This window comes from Schistocerca cancellata, chromosome 3 (assembly GCF_023864275.1).
Source record: "Schistocerca cancellata isolate TAMUIC-IGC-003103 chromosome 3, iqSchCanc2.1, whole genome shotgun sequence".
NCBI lineage: Eukaryota > Metazoa > Arthropoda > Insecta > Orthoptera > Acrididae > Schistocerca > Schistocerca cancellata.
Window position 1 is genome coordinate 609110071 of NC_064628.1, and position 26905 is coordinate 609136975.

A 26905-nucleotide genomic window follows, 5' to 3' on the forward strand; every position below is an offset into this window, starting at 1 on the left:
CAGTATTAAGAACTGTATTTCAATTGGTCTTTCAGTATTCAGAGTTGTATATCAAAAGGCAGGAGTTACGTTTCATTTCCTTTCATACCATTAGTGTTGATTTAACATGATTTAGCAGACCGAGAAAATCTTGCTACTGGTCTATGAAACGTAGTAAACTTCACTACATACAACTGTGAGCACAGATTAGGTGCACAATTTTGCTATTTAGCCTGTCGTTTGGGTATATATAAGGGTCAGTCAAATCAAAATGAGACAGATGGACAAAAAGAAAGTAAACTCTTTACTATTGCAAAAGTAATCACTATAACTTGTAATACATTTATCCCACTGTGAGACAAGATGGTCAATGCCTCCATGGAAAAATTTGTGGTTGCCTACAGAAACATGATTGTATCTAGGCATTCACCTATTTGTCCCAAGCAAATCGATGGCCATAACTGCCTTTCTTCAGGGCTCCAAAAATATTTATGTGACACAGGAAGAGATTCTGACTGTATGGGTGATGTATAAGGACTTCCCAGCAAAATTGCTGCAGCATAGTCAGAACAACTCCAGCAATATGAAGGCAGGCATTATGCCACCACAGAAAGATGTCATCCGTCAACATTATTGGGTATATGGACTTGAATGTGTGCTTCAGTTTTTGCAAAGAATCCCTGTACCACTGTGTGTTACTTATGGTGCCATATTCCAGAAAGTCATTGAGCAGTTGGCCCTTGCAATCACAGGTAAAGGTTGTCATGACTTCTCCAGAGCTGGCTGTTACGTCGATTACACTGGAGAAGTTTTGCTGGAATGCCCTCACCCATCCTCTGTACAATCCTGATCTCTCCCCATGCAATTACCATATTTCTGGAGCCCTGAAGAAAGACTTTTGTGGCCGTCAATTTGCTTCAGATGAAGAGGTGCGTGCCTACATACAATCGTGGTCCTGTAGGCTACCACAAACATTTTTTTCATGAAAACAATGATGTCTTGTCTCCTAGTGTGATAAATTTATTAACAGTTATGACAATTACTTTAGAAATAATAAACAGTTTACTTACTTTTTCCATCTGTCCCGTTTTCATCTTACTGTCCCTTATAAATAAATGAAACTACTTGGGATGTAAGCATGCTGGTGTAAAGGACAGTAAAAAATGTTTTAACCAACTAATGATACCTTACTCTACATCTCAGCAGACATGTACTTAATTTGTACAGTATATTTTCTAGCATCACTACATTACAACATGAATATGATTACCCATTTACTCATTTATTTGATATTTACTACAGTAAAATGCAAACAGAAGAGAATTACATGCCACAATTGTGTTGACTCCTTCACAGACCGAATCAGACAACAGCTATCTTCTCTGCTTTCTCTTATTCACAAATGTTTCAAATCACTATGAAAAGTATCACAAATGCTGGAATACTCAAGTGTTTTTTACTTGCGCTGCTTAAGCACAAAAAATATTTCATGTAAATTTTAAAGTTCCCTGAACATAGAACAAACCTTTCTTTGTTCAAGTTTGTTTCATGTAATAAAATATTTTGGTAGGATCTAGAATAAACTACAATTTCTGTACATATTTTGGAGAAATAAATGAATTCAAAATTTGATTTCACCTTCATCATTGTCAATTTCATCATTACATTCCATTTCGAGTCGAATGCTGCAGTCATAACCCGCCCATCCATCTGAACACATACAGCGATATTCTCCATCTTCCAGGGAACAAGTACCATGGCGATTACAAGCACTTTTGCAACCAGCTGTCAACAAAAGACAATCATTACTTTTTTGTGTTTGTTAATATTGTTGCATTAACTTTACGATAGATGTTTCAGTGAAACAACATTACAATGATTAGACTTACTGTCAAATATATATTATGTCAAATAATGCATAGCCTTTTAAAATAAGTATGTGACAAGGATGAAATTGTTTTTAGCAGGGGGAACTTGTACTTCATATTGCATGGAATACAATGATACAGTAATGATGGATATGATGTTATGATAATAGTGAGTTGTGCTAAAGTGATTCTTTACAGCACTGCAATAATATCACAAATAATTACTCAAATACTGTAAAATTATTTTTGGAAAAAGTTGTTGTATAAATCAGCAACTCTTCTGCAAATATTATTGTCACCAAAACCACAAACAACTGATGTTATAGATGAGCCAACATTATCTACTATCAGTTTAAATGTTACTTCACATTGAAAGTAATTGACAAGGTGTTCAACTGCTATATGACATCAAAAGTGAATAACAAAGGCATCTGTCCATTACTGGTGCTCAAAACTCGTCTCTCTATATAAAAGGCAATGAAGGCAATGACCTGACTGACAGACAGACTGACTGTCTCATCATTGTCCAGCCCAAATCACTAAGGACAGAAAATTGAAATTTGAAGGAGGTGTGAATCTTATACGAAGGTGTCATGTAAGATGGGATTTTTCAAAATTCCAACCCTATGGGGATAAAAAAGGGGATGAAGTGATTTTTTAAAAAACATCACTATTAAGGCAGTTTTGAAGCTAGAGCTAAGAAAACTGGTATTTGGTCTCTCAGTCAGAATTAAACAAAACCTGTTTCAGAATATTTGGAAATTTGATCCTATGAGTGTGAAACAATGGGTGAAAGTTTTTTTTTTTTTTTAATAAATCATTATTAAAGAACTACTAAGTATTTTTAAAGCTATGTCTATGAACACTGTTGATTGACTTCTTGGTTACAAATAAAAAAAAGTGTTTTTCAGCATTTTGGAAATTAAAACCCTAAAGAAGTGAAACTGGGGATGAGATTTTTTATGAAAATATTTTATCTACAAAAATTTAAGTCTGTCTTCTCAGTTAGAAATTAAAAAAAAAAAAAATTACAGGTTTCACTGTATATGGAAATTAAGCCCCTAAGGGGGTGAAACATTTTATGAAAATATTTCTTCGGGTAAGCATTTTTAAAGGTAAATCTTTGAAAATTGGTGTGACTTCTTGGTTAGAGATGAAAACTGTTTTTAGAAATTCAACCACTGAAGGTGTGAAAGAGGATCGGAGTGATTCACTCAGTCTTCACTGCCCTGTCCAAACTTCTGAAGATAGAAACTTGAAGTTCAGAGAGGGTGTGGATCTTATACTGTAGGCATTGTTTAAGGAACCATTCCACTCATAAGGGGGTGAAATAGGGGATCAAAGGTTTTTTGAAAGTAGGTTACTATTACAGGAATTTGAAGCTAGAACAACGAAAAGTGGTACTTGGTTTCTCAGTCAGAAAATAAAAAAAACTTGTGTTTCAGCACTTTTGAAAATTCAGCCACTAAGGGGATAAAATAGCTGGTGAAAGTTTTTTTGAAAACAAATAATTACTAAAGAACTACTACAGGATTTTTAAGACTACATTTATGACAGATGGTATTTGACTCCTCAGTTAGAAATAAAAAAAAAAAAGGTTTCAGTGTTTCTGGAAATTCAAACCCTAAGAGATTGCAATAAGGGATGAAAATTTTTCAGAAAATATTTTGTTACTTTAAATAAATTTTACAGCTAAATTCATGAAAACTGGTATTTTAGTTCTAGGTTAGATATAAGGAAATATTTGTTACGGGATGGAAGTTGCTAGGGAAATATCCCCACAAGAATGCAAAAGGCATGGTTAATCAAACTTTGGACTCCTACCAGAATCGCTTTTTTGGTCAGAAGTACATTCAGGAAAGACCATGCTTAAATGGCCTTAATTAGTGTGAAAAGCTTAGAAGGTGTTGCAATTTGTGAACAACATAAAAATTTCATTAAATAAAAACAAAAAATCTCTGTAGACCATATAGGCTATGCAAGCTAAGCAACATGAGCTAAGCTAGTATATATACAAAAGGCAATGTCTCAACTGACTGATGCACGGATCAGTGTTCCGTCTGCACCAGTGAGGTGTGTGCATTACTTCCGCTGTACGCTATGCATACTAGGTCGAAGAGAGCCAAATATTGTCATAACGCAGCGCTGTGTGTCAAGTGTGCTGGGGAGCACAACAGGACACCTGTGATAACAGTAGAGAACTTCTGCTGACTTGCAATCAGCAAGGCAGACCCCATGTCACCAGATGACATGGCTGCCTGACTTTTTCAAGTCACAGCCGTGCCAAAGGTCGTGAGGTGGCCACGGCCATGCTGACACTGTGGAGAAGATGATGATGACAGGCACAGACCAGCCTGGCACAGGTGAGGGACAGCGCAGAAGCAACTCCCCGCCCTTCGACATCCTTGGAGATGACTGTCCAGAGGGAAGGCCAGGCTGTAGCTTGTGCCACTGAGACGGACCCACAGTGGCTCTCAAAGCTGTCTAGGGGGCAGAGAGGTTCACCTTCACAGCCACCCTGGTTGCAGAGGAGGAGGAGGCCGTTAGGCATCTGCATACAGCGTTCACCACAGGCCTACGTTCAACAATAGGGGAGCCAACGCCAACAACTGCTCCTGCACCTACACAGAGGAGTGCCGCCAACAAGCAGAAGATTCCCAGGGTGCCTGTCCCTGTGACTACCTCAGCAGCAGCCACAGAAGAACAGCACTATGAAGACATCCATCATCCCTGCAGCAACGACAGCGATACTGAAAGCATCCAGTGCCAATGCTGAAGAGAGGACACAGCACTCATTGCCACTGCATGGAAGGCTGGCACAGACATCCTGCCAGAAACAGTCGAACCGGTGGCCGTGCTTGACAAGCAACTGCAGCAGAACTGTACCTTGCAGTAAACAGAAGATGCTGGACATCAGAGAGCTGCTACTGGCCAACAACATCCAGATGCTGCACCAAGTCACCACTGACACTGACACCACTGACACTACACGAAGGAAGTGGCTACTCGGGTAGCAGAGTACTTGTGGTGTGCACATGGCGGTTTTTTAGGCTAGGCAGAAGTGCAAGGTGTCCTGATGAACAGTCACCAGTCGACGTGCAGGCAGGGAAATCAGGACACACTCAGTGTAAAGACACTTCAGCTATAAAGATATCAGCAGTAAATTTACAGAGTGTTCGGAATAAAGTTCCTGAATTTACTGCCCTCCAGGAAGCATGTGGCGCACAAGTTATTCTCGGGACTGAGACCTGGCTGCACCCTGAGATAGGAAGTTCTGAAATATTTTGTGAGGGTTGGAAAGTGTATCGGAAAGACAGATGAGACACCGTACGAGGTGGTGTCTTCATTGCAGTTGACAAAAATATTGTGTCTACTGAGGTCGACGTAGAGTGTGATTATGAAGTTATCTGGACACGTTTAACAGGGCTAGGAGAAATAAAGTTAATTGTTGGGTGTTATTACCGGCCACCAGGTTCCACCATGACAGTTCTAGAATCATTCAAAGGGAGTCTACACTCTGTATCACAGAAGTACTCGGATCATGCTATATTAGTCAGAGGCGACTTCAACCTACCTAGTATAGACTGGGATGTCTATGGATTCATTACAGGTGGTACAGACAAGCCGTCGTGTGAATTACTTTTGAACACATTATCCGAAAACTGTCTTGAGCAGCTAAATCAACAGCCAACGCGTAATGGAAATATTTTAGATCTGGTAGCCACGAACAGACCAGACCTCATCGATGGTGTCAGTGTTGAGACAGGGATTAGTGATCATGATGTTGTCATTATGACTATGGTTACAAAAGTTAAAAAGTCAGTCAAGAAGGCTAGGAGAGTATTCTTACCAGAAAGAGCAGATAAGCGGTTGTTAGCATCCTACTTAGTAAATGAATCGACTTCATTTACTTCCAGTACGATAGATGTGGAAAAATTATGGGCAAATTTTAAGCACATTGTAAATCACACATTGCCAAAAAAGTGGGTTACAGATGGAAAAGACCCACCGTGGTTTAACAGCGCAATTCGGAGAATTCTCAGGGAGCAAAGACAGTTGCACTTATGGTACAAGAAAGATCAGGAGAATGAGGACAGGCAAAAGTTAGTAGAGACTCGTGCTGCTGTAAAAAGAGCGATGCACGAAGCATACAACCACTACCTCCGTCATACCTTAGCAAAAGATCTTGCTGAAAACCCGAGGAAATTCTGGTCTTACGTAAAATCGGTAAGCGGGTCGAAGTCGCACACTGATCAGTCTGGCCTGGCAACGGAAGACAGCAAAACGAAAGATGAAATTTTAAATTTAGCATTTGAGAAATCTTTCACACAGGAGGATCGTACAAACATACCGCCGTTTGAGTCTTGTACAGATTCCCGTATGGAGGACATAGTGATAGACATCCCTGGGGTTGTGAAGCAGCTGAATGGGTTGAAAATAAATAAATCGCCAGGCGCTGATGGGATTCCAATTCGGTTTTACAGGGAGTACTCTACTGCATTGGCTCCTTTCTTAGCTTGCATTTATCGCGAATCTCTTGCCCAACATAAAGTCCCGAGCGTCTGGAAAAAAGCGCAGGTGACACCTGTATAATAAGAAGGGTAGAAGGACGGATCCTCAAAATTACAGACCAATATCCTTAACATCAGTTTGTTGCAGGATTCTCGAACATAATCTCAGTTTGAATATAATGAATTTCCCTGAGACAGAGAAGCTGCTGTCCATGCATCAGCATGGCTTTAGAAAGCATCGCGCCTGCGAAACGCAACTCGCCCTTTTTTCACATGATATCTTGCGAACCATGGATGAAGGGTATCAGACGGATGTCATATTCCTTGACTTCCGGAAAGCGTTTAACTCAGTGCCCCACTGCAGACTCCTAACTAAGGTACGAACATATGGGATTGGTTCCCAAATATATGAGTGGCTCGAAGACTTCTTAAGTAATAGAACCCAGTATGTTGTCCTCGATGGTGAGTGTTCATCGGAGGTGAGGGTATCATCTGAAGTGCGCCAGAGAAGTGTGGTAGGTCCGCTGTTGTTTTCTATCTACATAAATGATCTTCTGGATAGGGTGGATAGCAATGTGCGGCTGTTTGCTGATGATACTGTGGTGTACGGGAAGGTGTCGTTGTTGAGTGACTGTAGGAGGATACAAGATGACTTGGACAGGATTTGTGATTGGTGTAAAGAATGGCAGCTAACTAAATATAGATAAATGTAAATTAATGCAGGTGAATAGGAAAAAGAATCCCGTAATGTTTGAATACTCCATTAATAGTGCAGCGCTTGACACAGTCACGTCGATTAAATATTTGGGTGTAACATTGCAGAGCGATATGAAGTGGGACAAGCATGTAGTGGCAGTTGTGGGGAAGGCAGATAGTCGTCTTCGGTTCATTGGTAGAATTTTGGGAAGATGTGGTTCATCTGTAAAGTAGACCGCTTATAAAACACTAATACGACCTATTCTTGAGTACTGATTGGGCGTTTGGGATCCCTATCATGTTGGATTGAGGGAGGACATAGAAGCAATCCAGAGGCGGGCTGCTAGATTTGTTACTGGTAGGTTTGATCATCACACGAGTGTTACGGAAATGCTTCAGGAACTCGGGTGGGAGTCTCTGGAGGAAAGGAGGTGCTCTTTTCGTGAATCGCTACTGAGGAAATTTAGAGAACCAGCATTTGAGGCTGACTGCAGTACAGTTTTACTGCCGCCAACTTATATTTCACGGAAAGACCACTAAGATAAGATAAGAGAGATTAGGGCTAGTACAGAGGCATATAGGCAGTCATTTTTCCCTTGTTCTGTTTGGGAGTGGAACAGGGAGAGAAGATGCTAGTTGTGGTACGAGGTACCCTCCGCCACGCACCGTATGGTGGATTGCGGAGTATGTATATAGATATAGATGCAGACACAACGTAGCAGAAGGCTCACAGCAGTGCACTGCGCTGTTGCACTGGATTGCTCTTAAGGTACTGACCATAGCTCTGACAACACAGGGTACCCACTACTAACGTAACCTACCCTTGCATGTTCTGTTGTAGTAGCAAGAAATCCATTGCTGCTCTTAGTATCCCATCCACACACTGTCCTTGAAACAGTTACCTTCCATTCATCTTTCGTGTGTGTGTGTGTGTGTGTGTGTGTGTGTGTGTGTGTGTGTCAGATTTTTAACAATGGCCTTGTTGGTCAAAAGCTCACTTTACGACTGTCTTTTTGTTGTGCCTATCTGTGCCTCAGCATCTCCACTATAAGGTGAGTAGCAACTATCCTTTGCTCAATATTGTTACATTCCATTCTGAATATTCCATTGTTTGATTGTGAAAGCATTTTCAAAGCTAAATCTATGGAAAATTTGTATTTGGCTTCTCTATTAGAAATTAAAAAGAAAAAAAAAATATTCGTTTCACAGTTCTTGGAAATTCAAAACCTAAGGGCTGAAATATGGGACCAAAATTTTTAATATAATATTTTATATATCTAAAAACAAAGATGATTTGACTTACCAAACGAAAGTGCTGGCACGTCGATAGACACACAAACAAACACGAACATACACACAAAATTCTAGCTTTCGCAACCAACGGTTGCCTCGTCAGGAAAGAGGGAAGGAGAGGGAAAGACGAAAGGATTTGGGTTTTAAGGGAGAGGGTAAGGAGTCATTCCAATCCCGGGAGCGGAAAGACTTACCTTAGGGGGAAAAAGGACGGGTATACACTTGCACACACACACATATCCATCCACACATACACAGACACAAGCAGAAGTGCAGCACTTCCACCTTGACTGACATCTCTGCCCAAACTCTTTGCCTCTCTATATGTCTGCTTGTGTCTGTATATGTGTGGATGGATATGTGTGTGTGTGCGAGTGTATACCCGTCCTTTTTTCCCCCTAAGGTAAGTCTTTCCGCTCCCGGGATTGGAATGACTCCTTACCCTCTCCCTTAAAACCCAAATCCTTTCGTCTTTCCCTCTCCTTCCCTCTTTCCTGACGAGGCAACCGTTGGTTGCGAAAGCTAGAATTTTGTGTGTATGTTTGTGTTTGTTTGTGTGTCTATCGACGTGCTAGCGCTTTCGTTTGGTAAGTCAAATCATCTTTGTTTTTAGATATATTTTTTCCCACGTGGAATGTTTCCTTCTATTATATTCATATCATTAATAACATATTTTGTTACATTACTGAATTTTTAAAGCCAAATCTATGAAAACAGATAATTCTCTTCCTGGTTAGATATCAAGAGATATGTGTTAAAGGACGAAAATTTCTATGGAAATATCACCACAAGAATGCAGAAAGCAGATTAACAGAAACTGCCTTAACTAGCATGAAAAGTTCAGAAGGTGTTCCAATTTATGAACAACAGAAAAATTCGATTGAAGAAAAACAAAAACAAAAATCTAAGCAGACCATACAGTCTACATGATTGAAGCAGTGGGCACTAAGCTAATTAATAATATAGGATAACTGAAAGAGGAGATCCATACTTCAGTCTGACTCTAAGACAGGTTTTTACATACCAGTTTAGATGCACATCAATGTGGTCACTACAACAAGTGGGATTTTTAGCTTGTGTTCACACTGTGCTGATGTAACAGGAAAGAGTGCACTGTCTAGCACAGTTTATATATACTGACAAAGTAATTTGTACTACGATGTGACAACAGTGATACATTCATGGTTTTATTATCTGACATCAATGAATTTATATTCACCTATGATGTAAATTTTTTTAACACCCTAATGATGGTCTGTCGAATGTAACTGGTTGTTAAATAAAGAATTTTATCAGCAGCTCAAGGTACTAATCATGACAGTTTTCAAATATGGTAAGTTTCATGTAAAGAAATAACTTTGAGCAAACTTGATATAAGATGGGTGTTGCAGTTTAATATGGTACTTACCAAACATATAACTAAAAATCAATATTCAGACAATTTTATTCAGATGATTTAACAAACAATAAAATGATTTTGTGCATACACTTGTTACTGTAGATGAGGGTTGGGCCCGCCATTTCATACAAAAAATAAAGCAGTAGTCAAAGCATTGGGTGGATGCCAGTGGCTCTGCATAAAAAAAAGCAAAGTCAGTTTCATCCACGAGAAATGTTACGATCAGTGTTTTGTAGGGTGTAATCAGGATTCTCATCATTAACTACAGCTATCATACAAAGCATAAAAAATAACTCCAAACATAACACATCTTGTGCACCAATAGGTTAGAAAAAGTTTAAGAAGAGACCTAGATGCCAAAATTTAAAAGAATACATATTTTTACTACAGTAATTAATTCATGAGAGTATAGGGAGTGGATCACAGGCCACACATGGCCAAATACCTGTTGTCATAGGTAGGAAAAGTAGGTCTTTTTTAGGATAAATCCAGACAACAGGTTCCTCTGCCTAAAGATTATCTCCAGCAGTTTAAAAAATACTGAAACAATCACTCATAAGACAGGTTTTAACACTTCAAATAGCACACAAACCAGATGTCACAAAGAAAAACAAACCACTGGAAAGAGTAACATGGGGCATTTCACAGACTTCACAATCCTCCATCAAAACATGCAGTCAATAAAAGATAAAATACAACTATTAGAAGTTGAGCTCCAATCTTTGAACTGCACAGAAGTTTGTATTACTGAGCACTGGTGTAGAGACACAGGAATCCAACATGTAGTCTAGTATTATCATTTTACAAAAGAGCAAACTCTTACTGCAGAACTACTTCAAAGGGTGGAGGATCATGCAATTATATCAGAAAAGGAACACAGTTCAAATCAAGACATGACCTCAGTACAGTAAGCGAAGACAAACACTTTGAAATATCAGCTACTGAATTAACAGGGCTTGATATCACCAAGAAATTAATAATTTTGTGTGTGTATAGATCTCCAAGTGGTAGTGTAGACACTTTTTTTTCAATAAATGAACAGAAGTTCTAGATAAAGTCTCAAGTACAAAGGTCAATGTAATTCTGTGTGGGGACATTAACATCAACATATCATAAATGAATCCAGCAGCACCTTCATAAACATCCTCCAAAGTTTTGGCATGTCCCTACTGGGACACAATAGTGTAACAAGGATTACTACAACAACTGCATCGGTAATTGACCATGTAGCCACAAATATGGACAGGAAAAAATGTGATGTAGCTGTAAAAGATCTCAGACTATCAGACCACCTCTTTCAAATAACAACAGTAAAATCAGGCATCGAATCATTCTCTAAACTACAAGCCTACAACCAACATCTATAAGAAATCAAAATAAAAGATTTTTCAAAAGACTAAAAAAACAAAGCTGCGACAAAGTATATAAGGAAACCAATGCGAATATGAAATTCTCTAAATTCTCCACATTGTTTAAACTGAACTTCGGAAAGGCATTTCCAAAAGTACACATGTCCATATTAGCATCTCCCCGAAACAAATGGATAACAGCAGGTATTAAGAAATCCTCCCAAACACTTAAACACCTCAGTTCCATGAAAAAGATTTGCAATGATCCAGAATTCTGAAATTTCTATCATAGAAACAAAAAGATCTATAGGAAGGCGCTGATTGCTGCAAAAAAGTCATTTAATGACAAAATAATATATAATGCAGAGAATAAAAGCAAAGCAGTCTGGCACGTTATAAAAAAGAAATGGGGAGAGGCAAACAAATGCAGAATAACATACTGCTAAGGGAGGGCGATAAGGTAATAAATGATCCACAACACTTAGCAAACTATGTAATGAGCATTTTCAAGTATTGCAGAGAAGTTAGAGCAAAAATTCCCCAAAACCAATATAACACCTGTAAATAATGTTGCACTAAATACAATGATGTTACTTCCAACCACAGAGAATGAAGTCAATAAAACTGTTCAAAAACTAAAAAATAAAAAGTCAGTAGACTTAGATGAAGTACCAAAGTGTGTACTGAAACAATGCATAGGGATTATTCAAGGCCCCTTAACAAATATAATATATGAATCCTTCACATCAGGGACATTTCCAGAGCATTTACAACAGGCAAGAGTTGTACCTTTGCTTAAGAAAGGTAATGCAGAATACTTAGAAAATTACTGGCCCATTTCCCTGCTTTCAGCATTCTCAAAAATAATAGAAGCAATTATAAAAGACGGATTAATGAATTACCTGAATGAATACAATCTTTTAAGCGAATCACAGTTTGGTTTCCGAAGAGGCAAAAATACGGAGTCAGCCACAGTAGAATTCACAAAAGTTGTACTTGATGCTCTTGATAAAGATGTGTGTGTGTCAGGCATATTTTTGGATCTTTCTAAGGCGTTTGATACAGTCAACCACAAGATTCTATTACATAAATTAGAAGCATTAGGAATAAGAATGGGTAGCTAATGACAAGTTTTGATCATACCTAACAGATAGGGTACAAAGAGTAGAGATAACACATACTTCAAATAGATCTAAACATTTAGTAAAACATTTATCAGAACCAAAATACATTAATATAGGGGTTCCGCAAGGTAGCATATTAGGACCAATACTGTTCCTGATATACATCAATGACTTTCCCAGTAATGTTACTCACGCTGAAAAAATTCTCTTCGCTGATGACAGCAACATTATAGTCATTGAGAAAACCAGAGAACTCCTTGCTGAGAAAGCAAATGAAACTCTAAAGGAAGTTTATGATTGGTCAACAAACAATAAAGTGACATTGAACATAAAGAAAACTAATGCCATGAATTGCAGTTTGAAGAGGAAAAATGACAGTGTCAAATTAAATGTAGATGGCACCTCTATAGACTGTGTAACAAATGCAAAATTTCTAGGAATGAATATTGAGTCTCAGTTGAAGTGGTGTGAACACACAAAGGTACTTGCAAACAGAATGTTACCAGCATGTTATGCTATCATCAGTGTGTAACATGCAGTGTCTTTTAGTTACATATTATTCATATGTACAGTCAGTTCTTAGTTATGGCATTCTTTTTTGGGGAAAAAATGCACAAAATGTGAACATAATTTTCAAACTCCAGAATAAGAATAATAACCAAAAATACTAGTCGAGCTCATTGTAAAGATCTGTACAAAACATTGGGGATTTTAACTGCTCTATGTGAATACATTTATCAGTCAGTTGTACACATCAAAAATAACATTGGTAATTACTGCACAAACAGCTCTGTCCATGACCATGCAACAAGAGACAGACTCAACTTACATTTACCAAGAAAAAATAAACATAAAACTCAAAGCGGCATTTTTTATCAAGGAATAAAACTGTACAATAAATTACCAAAAGAGATTAAAGAAATTACAAAAATACGATTATCTAAAAAGGTAGCTAAAAAGTACCTGTTATGCATTACATTTTATACATTGAAGGATTACTTAGATAAAACAGGATAGGGGTTTGACAAAAAAAAGGTTATACAAATAAATAATAATAATAATGATTATAAAACATCCAACATTGCACATAACACCTTCACTTTATGTTTTTTCCTTTCTAGAAATACTTAACCCCAAGCTATGCGTAGCAAAATGCTAACACCTCTTTCTCTTTCGGAGCTCAACATCTCCCTCATTATGGAAGGATGCTGACTCAGTTTTTCAGGATAGCAAATGGGAAATTGTCGTACAGTAAATGGCCCAGAGATCACCGGTGCGCGCATGCGCACACACACACACACACACACACACACACACACACACACACACACACACACACACACACACACCGGTGATCTCTGGGCCATTTACTGTACCACAGCTTCCCATTTGCTATCCTGAAAAACTGACTCAGCATCCGTATTTACTCGAATCTAAGCCGCACCTGATAAATGAGACCTAAATTGTGTCTCATATTACAATGGAACAACTATGTTTCGATTTGGAGGTGCGGCCTAAAACTTTTCTCTCCCCTTGAATTTCGAGTCTAAAATTTCAGGTGCGGCTTAGATTCGGTAATTTTTTTTCCCCCTTTATTTCGAGTCTCATTTTTCAGGTGCGGCTTAGATTTGAGTAAATATGGTATATACACTGAGTGAAGTGTTATGAAACAATGTGTGTATAGTGTGTGCAGTGACTGACAGTGAGATATGAGTGAACAGTGTGGCATTACATTATTTAATAAGTTATTTGTAAAAAAAGTATTGTCTACCAGGAGTAAATCTAATGATTGTTTCTAACTAGAAGTCTGTAAATACATGTGTATACGAATTAGCTTATTTTAAATTGGTCTAACCATGTAAATACTTCGACATGTCCTATATCCTTGTAAAAAGAGATCAACAGATGAATAAAGCTGCTACTACTACTACTACTACTACTACTAATGAACCTGCTCACAATAGCACTCTGCTAATGGGAAACTGATGGGTATAAAACAAATTATTGAATATGGAACACTTTGTTGTCCAGCTATTCCCACATCTAAAGAACTTTGTCACTCATAAAGGTTTTTTTTAAATTTGAGGTTACAATAGTCACAGATGGGTATTCTGCAGACCTTCTAGAATCACACTGTAAGGATGGTGTCAACCCAATGGAAAATGAATTGACACATTCAGTTGACACAATAACTCTCATAATTTTTCACACTGTTCCTTTACTGAGCTTGAAACAAACTGTTATGATTGGTTCAAAATTCAATTTTAATTACTAAGACTCTGCACATATGTTAATGCTACAAATTTCTTCATCCTTAAGGAAACAAACTAATCCAAAAAAATGGTACCGAGTTATGTAAATGTATTCACACAATATATGAGTCACTAAATTGTCTTAACAGTAGTATAAAGAAACAAGTTACGGTGAAGGGTCAAAATCATAAGATAAAATATATGCAACACATAACTAAATGAGAACAGCACAGTTCAGTGAAAAATTAAAATATGTATAGAGTTTATTAAGAAAAGAAACTGCATAAATACAGCTTTCATATAATTTAATCAAACTTACGTAGTGTACAATGTCGACCATTCCATCCCTGAGAGCATACACAGGTTCCATTCTTACACTGTCCATGTTCTGAGCAGCGAGGATCACAAGGCAACAAATCACAACGATCACCTGTCCATCCAGGGTCACATTCACATTTCCCTTTGTCACATCGACCATGTGGCCCACAATCAAGACTGCAAAGAGCTACAAAAGTACAAAATGATATTAATAATTGTGATAACTGGAATTTGATATATGTAGCATTTACATGGGATAACTGACTAAAGCCTAAAGGGTTCCTTTTCTATCAACTCTTTTCTCTCTCTGTATTAAATGAGAGAACCATGCATTTCCATACCTACTGAGTAAGAGTATGTGAACATTTTACTATCTCCTTTGGCCCATTCCCACATTTTGTATCTTGCACTTCTACTATCATCCATATCATTTTCTCAATGGCCTCCCCTCACTCCCCTAAATCCCAATGTGCCACATGGCATGACTCATACCAGTACTGGAAATGCTGCCTGTGTCCATATATCTCTGCTCTTCCTGTAGTGTCTTTCTTTTCTTCTCCATTTCCTTTCCCTCTCCTACTACCTCCTACAATCTAATGTTTGTGTGTCGATATCCTGGTCATAACATCATGAATAAGGTGAGTGTTGTCTCTTCCCATACCACTGCATACTTCTGCTAGTTTGTTTCTTATCAACATACATTAATTTATATAAAGATCGTGGTAGGGATTTAAAAAACAGAAAACAAAAGGAGGCTGACTGCAGCTTCATCATCTATCTTTTGCCTGGTTGGGGGCTTTGCATAAGCTCTCCATTTATGCACAGTTATTGACCTCTGCATTATTTATGGCTTATATCAAAAATGCCAGGCCAACTGTGCTGTCCTAGCAAAACATTGCAATTTACCAATCTGCAGGGCTAGTAGAATTTAGCCAGCCCAGCTAATAAGCTATGTGCATGTTTTTGTTAGTTAGCACTGTTTGTGAGAAAGGATGATTTTCAAGAGCGTAGCAACAATATTAATCTTGATGTAAGAATTAAACATTTTACCAACATATACATTGTTCCATGAAATGATATCAAAAATTTTAACATTGTTTATGTGTATATCAATGGATCAGTGCCTCCAATAATACAGTTAGCACTTACATTTACCACTTTCATTATCTGCAATTTATCCATAGCTTTCCCAATTCTTTTCCGAGTGACTAATTTTGTTCTTTGTTGCAGTTACAACTGCACGTTTTAGATTTTCCAAGCTTCAGTTTTTTGCTTGATCTCTAGTGACTTTCAGCTGTGATTTCATTGTATTTCTACAGTCTTGTCTCCTCACATGTAGCTAAAAGGTTCCTCTTCCACAGGACTCTGTTTCTTACCTTCTGTCACTAATCACCGTCCATGCTGATTCTTGTCAGCTACTTTTTATATTTAATTTAATGACAACCAATTTCCAGATTTCACTTTGAATTTTTAACTTCATTTTCGATACAGTATGTATTGCATTACAACTACATTATGGTCACCATATATATATAAGCTCTCGGATATAAACTGCCCCATGCGGCCAACTGTCAAAAACCTGAATAACCAACTTTTGCACTTCGGACCACTGCAAGACATGCAGGAAGAGAGTCAATAAGGTTCCGGAATGTACTGTGAGGAATGCACAGCCATGCCGATTCCAATGCAATTCCAATGAGAATCCATGGTGCAAACAGCCCAATCGAGGTGGTTCCACAGATTCTCAATTGGGTTTAAATCTTGGGAGATAGGTGACCATAAACTGTGAGCTGCACCGCCATGCTCTGCTGGTAGAGTATGTCATACTGAGGAAAAACCAATGCATGTAGGAGAGGACATGGTCCCTATGAATAGAAGCATAGTTGTGTTGATCTATTGTGACTTCATAAATAATGATGTCACCCAGGGAAAGTCACAAAAACATTCCCCAGACCATAAAACACCCTCCTCTGGCCTGGTCCCTTTGCTTTCATCCATGCCCTGCCCTCATGCCACACACACCACTGGCCATGTGTCTGATGGAGCATAAAATGTGAGTCATCTGAAAAGGACATGTGTCATCATTCAGTGGATATCCATTTGTGGTAGAGGCATAAAAATTCCACCCAGGCACCCAGTCAACCTTTCTTTTTTTCCCAAGATCACAAAAAAGCATTACAACCATTTGACATGTAATAATCTGTAGTTTAATTATTTATTGTGCTTAATATTGTCCACTGTGTAAAGAATAAGAAACAAGTTTCATGCATGACAACACTCTATCCAAATGACCGTAAGTTCACCTATAATGTTTGGTTACCTAAGAACTATAGTCCCTTCCAGAAGCTAGTCAGTTGTTTCCTGAAGATGGCTTAATAAGCTGAAAACTAGTTTGAAATAAACAAAAATTTTTTTTAAACAAGAGTGGTATGAAACTGCCTTAGCTCTCTTGCAAACACTGTACAAGAACTAAAGTTTGTTGGGATTTATGTTATACATGGCAACACAGTGAAAAGGCTCAGATAGGATGATGGCATATTTAAACATCAGAAGATTTTTAAAGTTTGATATTTGGTAAAGAACAGTCCTTTGTGGTGTACCACTTGATGATGGCCTTAAGGCATTAACTGCAATACTGAAAAACAGAAAGTATGTAATTTTGAGAGTCAATGGTGATTATGAAGTGTTTTAGAAACATAGTTGCACTGTTCTCCGACATCATGAATTACATGCAGCATACTTTCTTATGCACGAGATCAGTTAGTTACATAAAATAAGGAAAAGGCAACTATTTACCTACAGAGGATTGGTGCATGGTGCACAGAAACACACAGCACAAAACACACACACACACACACACACACACACACGCACGCACACACACACATAACACACACACACACACAATTGTATACTCAGCCTGCACGAGCTCGAAAGCTAGTGTTAACTGTTTTCTGTTATGTGTCTCTGCGCACTCCATAGGTAAGTATTTTCCTTTCCCTTATTAAAAATGTATTTCTCCATCTGCGATCAACTCATTAAAAATGCACATAACACTGCAAAACTGTTTCTTTCCCTGAATGTCTATTACAAAAGGCAATGCGAGTCCCATTTTGATAGTCTGTTTGAACTTAGCAGCAAGGCAGACTTCAGTAAATATTCCTCTGATAATTGAAATCTACCTTCTGAAACTTTGTAATTAGGATAACAGTAATGGTTATATTCAGATATTACCATTTCTCACCGTATGTCTCGCGTACCAGGTTCAGAACAGTATAGAAGATGTGCAGAGAGTAGCAAAGTTTCTGCACAATGAGCTATATTTAATGTGTTCTGAGAGTTTATACAGGGTGTCCTACCTAAACTTTTCACCGCCAACATCTCTGGAACCACAACAAATACTGGCAAACGGCTTTCACAGGTTTGAATGTATGGCAGGGGCTCACGAAAGTAAATACTGTGAGATGTTCTAAACTGTTTGCAAACATTGGTTTCATCACAAATTTATGTTTTCTTTAAGTGTACACTCCATATTATTCTATATGCAGTCAATAACATGAGAAATCAGAAAAGCAGGTGTAGATGTTCTGGTGGCTGCTGCAATAAACCCTCATGCCAGTATTCATGAAATGAAGAGACCGATGAGAATCCCTCGAACAAGCATCATGTGTATTTCGCCCAGGCATATATATCACCCATATCACGTGGCACAACATCAAGGCCTCCATGGCAACAACATTCATGATTTCCTGGAATACTGTCAGTGGGTTCTGTGGCAAAGCCATGACTTTACACGTAGGGTACTGTTTACTGATGAAACCACATTTACAAACCATGGGAATGTCAGCTTACACAATGTGCACTACTGGTCACCAGAAAACCCACTTTGGATTCGCTGGGTTAAACATTAGTGTCAGTGGAGTGTCCATGTATTATTTGGTGTTGTAGGACACCACATGACTGACACTTTCATTGATGTCACCCTTAACAGGCGACAGTACGAGAGGTCCCTGAGAAGTACCTTACTTGGACTGATGGAAGACCTACCCCTTCATTTGTGTCAAATAATGTGGTATCAACATGATGGATGCCCTGCACATAACGTCATGGTGGCACGATAGGTCCAAAACCAACAATTCCCATATCAATGCATTGGACGGAGCAGTGCAATTCAAGGATTTCCATTACAGTTGCCATACATCACACCCATGGACTTTTTTCTTTGGGGACATGGTAAAGATGTGGTGTATTAGCAGGTCCCAACAACAACGGCCAACATGAAAGCCCATATTACCACTGCAAGTGCTGCAATAACACCACAAACATTTATAGGTGTGAGTGGATCTGTGATAGAGCATGCACAGAGGTATTGCCAAGTAAACGGTGATCTCAACAAACATACGTTGTAGCTTTTCGACTGATTGTCATGCAGGTCAGATGGTGCCACCTCAACTTCTTTAAACTTACTCGCCCAACGACGCACCTTCTGCTGTCAAGAATTCAATGACTGCACGTTGCTTAAAACGCATTGACTGATAGTCTGTGCAGGGTTCCATACTTTACACTGTAATAACACAACCGTTCAATGCTAAGGATTCCTGCCAACTGGAGCTGTGTGGAACAAGCCAGTACCTTCCGCATACCAATGCTGCCCACTGTCGAAGAGTTATGAAGGTGGAGGCATTACTTTTCTGTCAACCCTTGTACCATAGTGCAACAGATGTACAACTACATCCAAATAACATGTATCCCTCCGTGCGACCCTTTGACAGCCATTAATTTATTTTACTCTGGATGGTGGTTATTAGTATTTTGTTACCGTTATGTCCATTGTAGTCCTGTCTAAAAGTTTAATAAAGCATGTATGAGTAAACCATGTCCCTGTTTTCATTGTGGGTGACTGGACATCTCTAGGTATCCCAGGCCATGTACTAACAATGTATATAGCAATATCTAAGTAGAGCATTTGTCGTATTGTAGTATGTCAATCACATCGCAAATAAGAGCAACATGTGGGTCACGCTTGCATTGCAAGAAGTGCAATAGCAGCATGTTTCATTCATTTCATGCTTCAACTTTGCATTCCAATTCTCGGGATGTAACTGACTTATTGCGATGCAACCAATGCCATTATTATAGTGATTTCTCATGTTACTGATTGTGTGTGGAATAATATGGGGAGTATATTAAAAAAGAAGAAAAACATAAGTTTGTATTGAAACAAATATTTGCACACAGTTTAGAATGTCTCATACTATTCACTTTCGTGAGCCCTTGCTGTACATTCATACCCTTGAAAGGCACTTGTAAATGTTTATTGTGGTTCCACAGATATTGGTGGTGAAAAGTTTAGGTGGGATACCTTGTATAAAAAGTTCCAAGATTTATTCTTCAGAAAGAAATCTAAAGACACATCACATGTATTATGCATGGCTCTTATAAGGTTCATGCAAGCTGGGATTATAGAAAATATTAATCATCCTCTTTTTTAGTGCCTTCAATAAAAATAACAAGAATAGCACCAACTGCGTATTGCTACAGTTAACAAAAGTTTTCTTCAAAAATTGTTGACAATTCAAGAGTAAAATTACCAAAATAAACACAAAATACTTCACCTTGTGAGCAGTCAGCACCAGTCCAATAATTATCACAGACACATACAGCAGTCTCAAGGTCATAAGAACCATGATCAGAGCATCCTGGCAAGCACTGGTATACTTGCTGATCTACTGAAGAGCAGTTGATGCCTTGCCAGCCAGCTTTGCAGTAACATTTTCCACCAACACATGAACCATGACCCGAACATGTGGGATCTGGGCAATCCACTGAAAAAATGAAGGTAATAATTGTAAACTGGGATTTTAATATAATTATGAGACTAAGTGTCACAGATTCTCCAAACATTATTCTGAACTTAAAAATACTGCAGTGCGCTGAAGTGAGTGGACTGAACTCTAGTGCACCAATACAGAAATGTAGTCTTACATGTCATTCCAGTACAAGATCACTCAATGTGTCTTCAAGACATTAGGTGGCAGGGTTCTTGACTGCAGTGGGTTAAAATTTGCCCTCTGTGCATTTGGCACACCGTACCTGTGACTTGGGGACCAGGACGGCACAGTGGAACTACTGATGGCCACGTATGATCAGATAACTGGGAGATTAGGCACTATTGATACTCAGCACAAGGTGGTCTGGAAGCTGAATGTCACCCACAATGTCATTTCACAGCCATGGAGATCAGCACAGAAGACTGTAAACATTCAATGATAGAATGTTCTATGATTACCATATGCTACAACTTAGCATCAGGACCACTATTTTAAGTATACAATAGTGTCCAATTCGCCTGTCCTGGCTAGAGGCTTCATAGCAAACTCTAGGTAACATATCTCCCAAACTTGAGAGGTCACTCTGTAACCTTGACAAGCCATCAAATTTTTTCCCCTTTAGTAAGGTATTGCTCAGCTTGAGGAATGGAGTACCTTGTCCACAGTGGTTGGATACAGAATCAATGGAATAATGTCCTGTTAACAAATGAGTTACTGTGTAGCCTGAATAGTTATTCTCATCAACTGTTAATGTAGTGTGACCCTAGGAAACATTACAATTCTGTCTATATCACAGTAAGGAACTGTTATACCCCTTCAACATTGTTCTTCTTTGAGGTATCATCATGTTAAGAGTATAACATTGCTTGTGTTGCCTATGGGTGTCAGGATGTAATGGTTCAGGGCGGTCTCTAGGTACATGCCTAATATCCTGCAACAGCATGTGGAACTTTTTTGTGATGTGCATAAACCAGGTTTTCATCCTATGAATGACGATGTTCAACAATAAAGGGCTGACTTGGAGGAAGTGTATTTGCAACATGAGAACATCATGTGTCTACATTGGCTACCCATCTTCCTGGACATAAATTTGATCAAACATGCATTTGATCCTTTAGGCTGAAGGACTGCAAACCTACCATCACTGTCAAGAACCATTGCTCTCTTTAAGAGGGAGCCCATTCAGTCCAACAATGACAAGTATTATTATAAAGCCATTTTGGGTAGCTTGAACCACTGTACCCCCACATGAGAACATCACACCCCATGCTGAAAAGATGCATATCTCTGGCGAGAAACGCAACATATGGTAAAAGCCACCCATGACAGGTTTTCCATTGCATGCTGTATCCATCACATAGTGTCACTTGTCACATTAATCGTAGGGCACATTTTCATGTAAACATTATTGCAGAGCCTCATGTTGTTAAAGATATTTCTAAGACCTGTAACTCACAGAGATGAGCACGTATTTAATGCTAATGTATAATGAAACCATGATCAACACTGAAGTGTCCTACAACATAATGAATGAAATCTGGACATATCAACAGCACTCTCCACAAAAGAATGTTCTTTTTCTTCCCAGGTCGGTAGCCTGTACTACAGTAACGAGATGGCCAAGTAAAACACTGAGCTACTTATAATGAAATTAGTACACTGCTTAGTTCAAGGAAAGTTTTCGTAACATCAATGTCTGAGAAATAAATAGTATTTAATTATCATCATCTAAACAATGTTATATAATGAAATGAAACCTCGTTTATTTCTCCACCTTTCTCATTAGACTCTAGTAATAAAAGAAATAATGTAATCATACCTTGTTCACAAAAAGGGCCTTTCCAGCCAGCTCTACAAACGCACACACCACCAAGGCATTGTCCATGTCCTGAACAGTCAGGAACCTGACAGTCATGTTCTGGAGTGTCGCACTCAGCACCCTTCCAGCCTTCTTCACAGTGACACAGGCCACCACCATATTTGCCATGATTAGAGCACAATACAGGACATACACCTATAAAGAACACACTTCTGTAAGTATATTTCTGAAATTTATATAAGTCAGTAAAGAAACTAGGAGGAAATATGGAAAATAGGAAAAAGCATAATTTCCTAATTTGACATTAATTTAAGACTTTTTGTCAGATTGAAATTTACTGACACTTGCTACTAGTCCTAACAGGAAGAGCACCAATCATCATCTGACTATCATCATTATCGTTAATAATATTGTAGCACCAAAACTGATGGGATTTCATCCATGATCTATTCCTATAGCTCAAAGGTAGCACGTAGTCATCAAGTTAAGTACTATAATCCAGTCACAAGGCATCATAGCATTATTAGCCACACTGATAGCCGCCACAATCAGACTATGAAGTTACAAAGATGCTCTCTGTTCTCTCTCACAGAGATCTATATCAGAAGCTGACAGTGAATATTGTATATTTACTAACCTTTGCCTCTCTATTCATTCTGTTCAGTTTACATACCTATTGTGTTTATGATTTGTATTTCACTTCGAAACTTCCAATTCCCACCTTTATGCATGTTTATTTAGTTCCTGGGTTGTAAAATAGGTATGAAACAATTTAAAAAAATATATTTGCATCCCAGAAGCATGGGGGAAAAGCGCAGAAAATTCCACATCTACAAACAACTTGTCCAAGAGAACAAGACACAACATAGACACATATGCAGGCGTTAACAAAGAGATATCAGCTAACGCTCCAGTGATTTGTGGCATTCACATTCCACAGCATAAAAATATCAGTAAACAACAATTGATAGACTATAGATGGAAAATGGTAGTTCACTTAGCATCGGTTTATTTTCTCAAGTTGAAATGAATGGGTGTGTTATTTGTTGTGTAATTTCATGAGATTCAAAGTCAAATCAGGCAATGTACCGTGAATAATACATGGCGTGGTTGTTTGTTTCGCATAAAATAAGACGAAAGTGTACTCCTGCGCATTATCTTAGCAGAAATGTATATCATGCCTTTGATGTCGGAGAGGTTGGAGGAGATATCGACAACATTCACCAACACTTATGTGAATTTCTCTATTTTCTAGTGATAATAATATGTCGGTACTAACCAGCCATTACCCACAGATTTACGTGAAAATATCATTTGACGAAAAATTTTTAACGATATTCCATTAGATGGCCATTCGTTGTATAGTATAGTGTGCGTGACGTTGAAGGCAACCTAGTTTTGACATGTTGCGGTTATTTATCTTCACTAACCGTCGGTAGCCGTCTCCTAACTGAACATGTCTGAACGGTGGTAACTGCTCTCCCCAGACTGCGCCATACTTGTACTTCAACGGTACGTAATTTGCTTTGTATACTTAATGTAACTGAACATTAACTCAGACACTATAAACGGATGCAGGCTACACACGTAACTGCTTGCCTGACAAACACGTATACGAAATAATGCTGAAGCGTGTGTTTTGCAGCTTTGCGAAAGCACCAGGGCTGCACGAGCAGCTTGATGCTTGATCGGATTTCTATTATGCAAGTGTCGAACCTTGTGCATTCTTGAGCGTGTTTACCAAGAATAGGAAGGCTTGTGCAAGTATTCACATGTGATTTGATTTGATTTACTTTTTATTTGGCCCTGCTAAATTATGTTCTATAGAAAGGTTGTAGGACAAGTGAACGAATACAACATTACACGGAGAAAGACAGAATAACAGCAATACTGTGAAACAGTTTCCCTAGCATATATATCGAGAATAGTTAATATGGGAATAGTATTTTCATTTATTTAATCACTCTTTACTCAACATATAACGTTTCCCCTTCCCTTTCTTTTTTTTAAGGACTGCCAAGGCAGCGCATCGTCACTTGAGCGCGACGTTTTCTGGTACACAAACCCGTACTAAGTACAAGCATGCTCGAGCCATGTGGACACGCGAGAAATACGTGCATGCTTGAGCAAGCACGCTCGCCCACACGTGCTTGTCAAGCATACAGTTAAGTACCTTTAGGATACAAGGGATCTGTAGCACTGCTGACAATAAGTAGCCTACTCGTACTAGTAAGTACAATATGTTGCGCAGGGGATGCTGGGAGCTGCGTAGCACTTCATCTGTAGTTGCTGCACTATATTGGTGTTCTGTGGTCGCTGCGTAGCACTTCGTCTGCTACTGATGGGAAGTGAAATGTGGGTGTAACGATCCCCACATCCGCCTCTCAGTGTCACGACAAACAGCAGACTGGAGTCAACACTGCGTTTACAATACCTGCTACAATTCTACGGCGTGCTGCATCGTTTCCTAGCTACTGCTGGTAACGGGCAGAAACAATTTGTACGCTCCGAAGTTAGCCGACTTCCACTGATTCCTCCGCTCCCAGGAAAGTGTCAGGTCAAATTACCCATATAAAATTTTTAAGTAATATCTAATAAAATTTTATTTCACTGATGTAAGTATTAACAGATACTGCGCCCCCTAATTTTAGGATCTTAATCTCATCAACATTATGAGCACTACTTAAATCGCTAAAACTACCTGTCATAGCCGGCCGTGGTGGTCTAGCGGTTCTAGGCGCTCAGTCCGGAGCCGCGCGACTGCTACGGTCGCAGGTTCGAATCCTGCCTCGGGCATGGATGTGTGTGATGTCCTTAGGTTAGTTAGGTTTAAGTAGTTCTAAGTTCTAGGGGATTGATGACCATAGATGTTAAGTCCCATAGTGCTCAGAGCCTACCTGTCATAGTTGATATTTGTTAGTTCCATAGCCAGCAAGGAAAAAACACTATTTACGAATAATAAATCTCTCCATTGTGAAACTGAAATAAAGTATTTTGGCCACTACATCCCTAGGCTGTGTATACATTGAAAGTGACCACGGTGCTCAAGTCTTGTTTTACTATTAAGAGAAGGGTACCACTGTTCAAGATTTCTACTATGGTTTGAAATGCTGGCCAGACGCTGACTCGTGCAGGCTGTCTCCAATATGAATATGTAGTATCACTACTCACGTTAAAAGTGTAGCATTCTTTCCACTTTCCCCGAACCAATGCCATTTGCGACTTCTGTGGGCTCAAGCGAGAGCTCATGGGAGGGCAGAGTGGAGGTCTTTTATGTTTTGTGGTGAAAGTTTGTTATGCCTCAGTATCAGTGACGGCCGTATGTTGGTTAGAAGGAAGCCAGTTGAGAGCCGGTAATCAATACGCCTGCGTGCTAGACGCACTGGATCTACACCTGCAGTTATGATCTAGGATGTGACTTCGTATGGCAGCAGGAGCACTCTTGTAGTATCTCTCGCACTCTGAATGCACATTTGTACGCCAGTCTGGTGATTCGACATGTTGTGCTGCTATTTATAAACAGTATCCCAGGGGATGTTTTCCAACAGGATAACGCTCACCCACATACCACGGTTGTAACCCAATGTTCGCTACAGAGTGTCGACACGATGCTTGGGCCTGCTCAATCACCAGGCAATAACCATCCGTGTATTAACCGACCAAGTGCAACAGGCATGGAACACTGTCCCACTAACTGACATCCAGCACCTGTACAAGACAATGCATGCACGTTTGCATGCTTGCATTCAACATTCTGGTCGTTACACCGGTTATTGATGTACCAGCACTTCACATTTGCAATAATGCGCTTACATTAACGTCTGAGCTTGCAATGTTACATATGCTAGCTAGAAAAAAACATTTTCGAAATTTCATTTCTCATCGTTAATTATTTTTTGGTGTAGGATTTTGTTTCGTCAGTGTAGTGTAGCATACACTGAGAGCCTGAGACTCACTTTTGGAGCAGTCGACGCCCTCGTAGCCGTCTATGCAGTCGCATTTGCCCAGGTAGCAGGATCCGTGGCCGGAGCAGTCGTTGGGGCACGCAGTGGACACGCCCTCGTCCTCGGCGACGACGAGGGTGACGCGGTGCGGGCGCAGGTCGTCGTTGTAGACGGAGAGGAACCAGCGGCCCGTGTCCAGATACTGCAGCAGCGTCACGTTGACCATCATGAGCAGGCTTCCTCCCACGGTGCCGACTCCCAGGCCCGTGGAGCGCCGGTTGCGGCTCTGCGTCCGCGAATCCTGCTTCTTCTGCTGCTGCTGTAGCTGCTGAGGCTTCTGCTGATGCTGCTGTTCGGTCCGTTTCGTCTGGTTCCTCACGATCTGTTCACAGTTCAAGACCTCCACATTACATATGACGTCTTGAAGCCCATTAAGATCAAAATACGAACATGAGCAAATACACTACTGGCCATTAAAATTGCTACACCACGAAGATGACACGCTACAGACGCGAAATTTAA

At 39.2% G+C, this 26905-nt stretch overlaps 1 protein-coding gene across 1 annotated transcript in view; it reads right to left on the reverse strand.

Moving 5' to 3' along the window:
* LOC126175520 (teneurin-a) overlaps positions 1-26686 on the reverse strand; it is a 192612-nt gene extending 165926 nt beyond the window's left edge. Inside the window, exons 1-5 of the mRNA XM_049922345.1 lie at positions 26396-26686; positions 22440-22634; positions 20405-20614; positions 14791-14976; positions 1618-1764 (exon numbers count right to left, since the gene is read on the reverse strand). Coding sequence (XP_049778302.1) covers positions 1618-1764; positions 14791-14976; positions 20405-20614; positions 22440-22634; positions 26396-26612 — 955 coding nt within the window. The 5' untranslated portion in view covers positions 26613-26686. The remainder of the gene's footprint in view (positions 1-1617; positions 1765-14790; positions 14977-20404; positions 20615-22439; positions 22635-26395) is intronic.
* Positions 26687-26905: the final 219 nt, after the last annotated feature.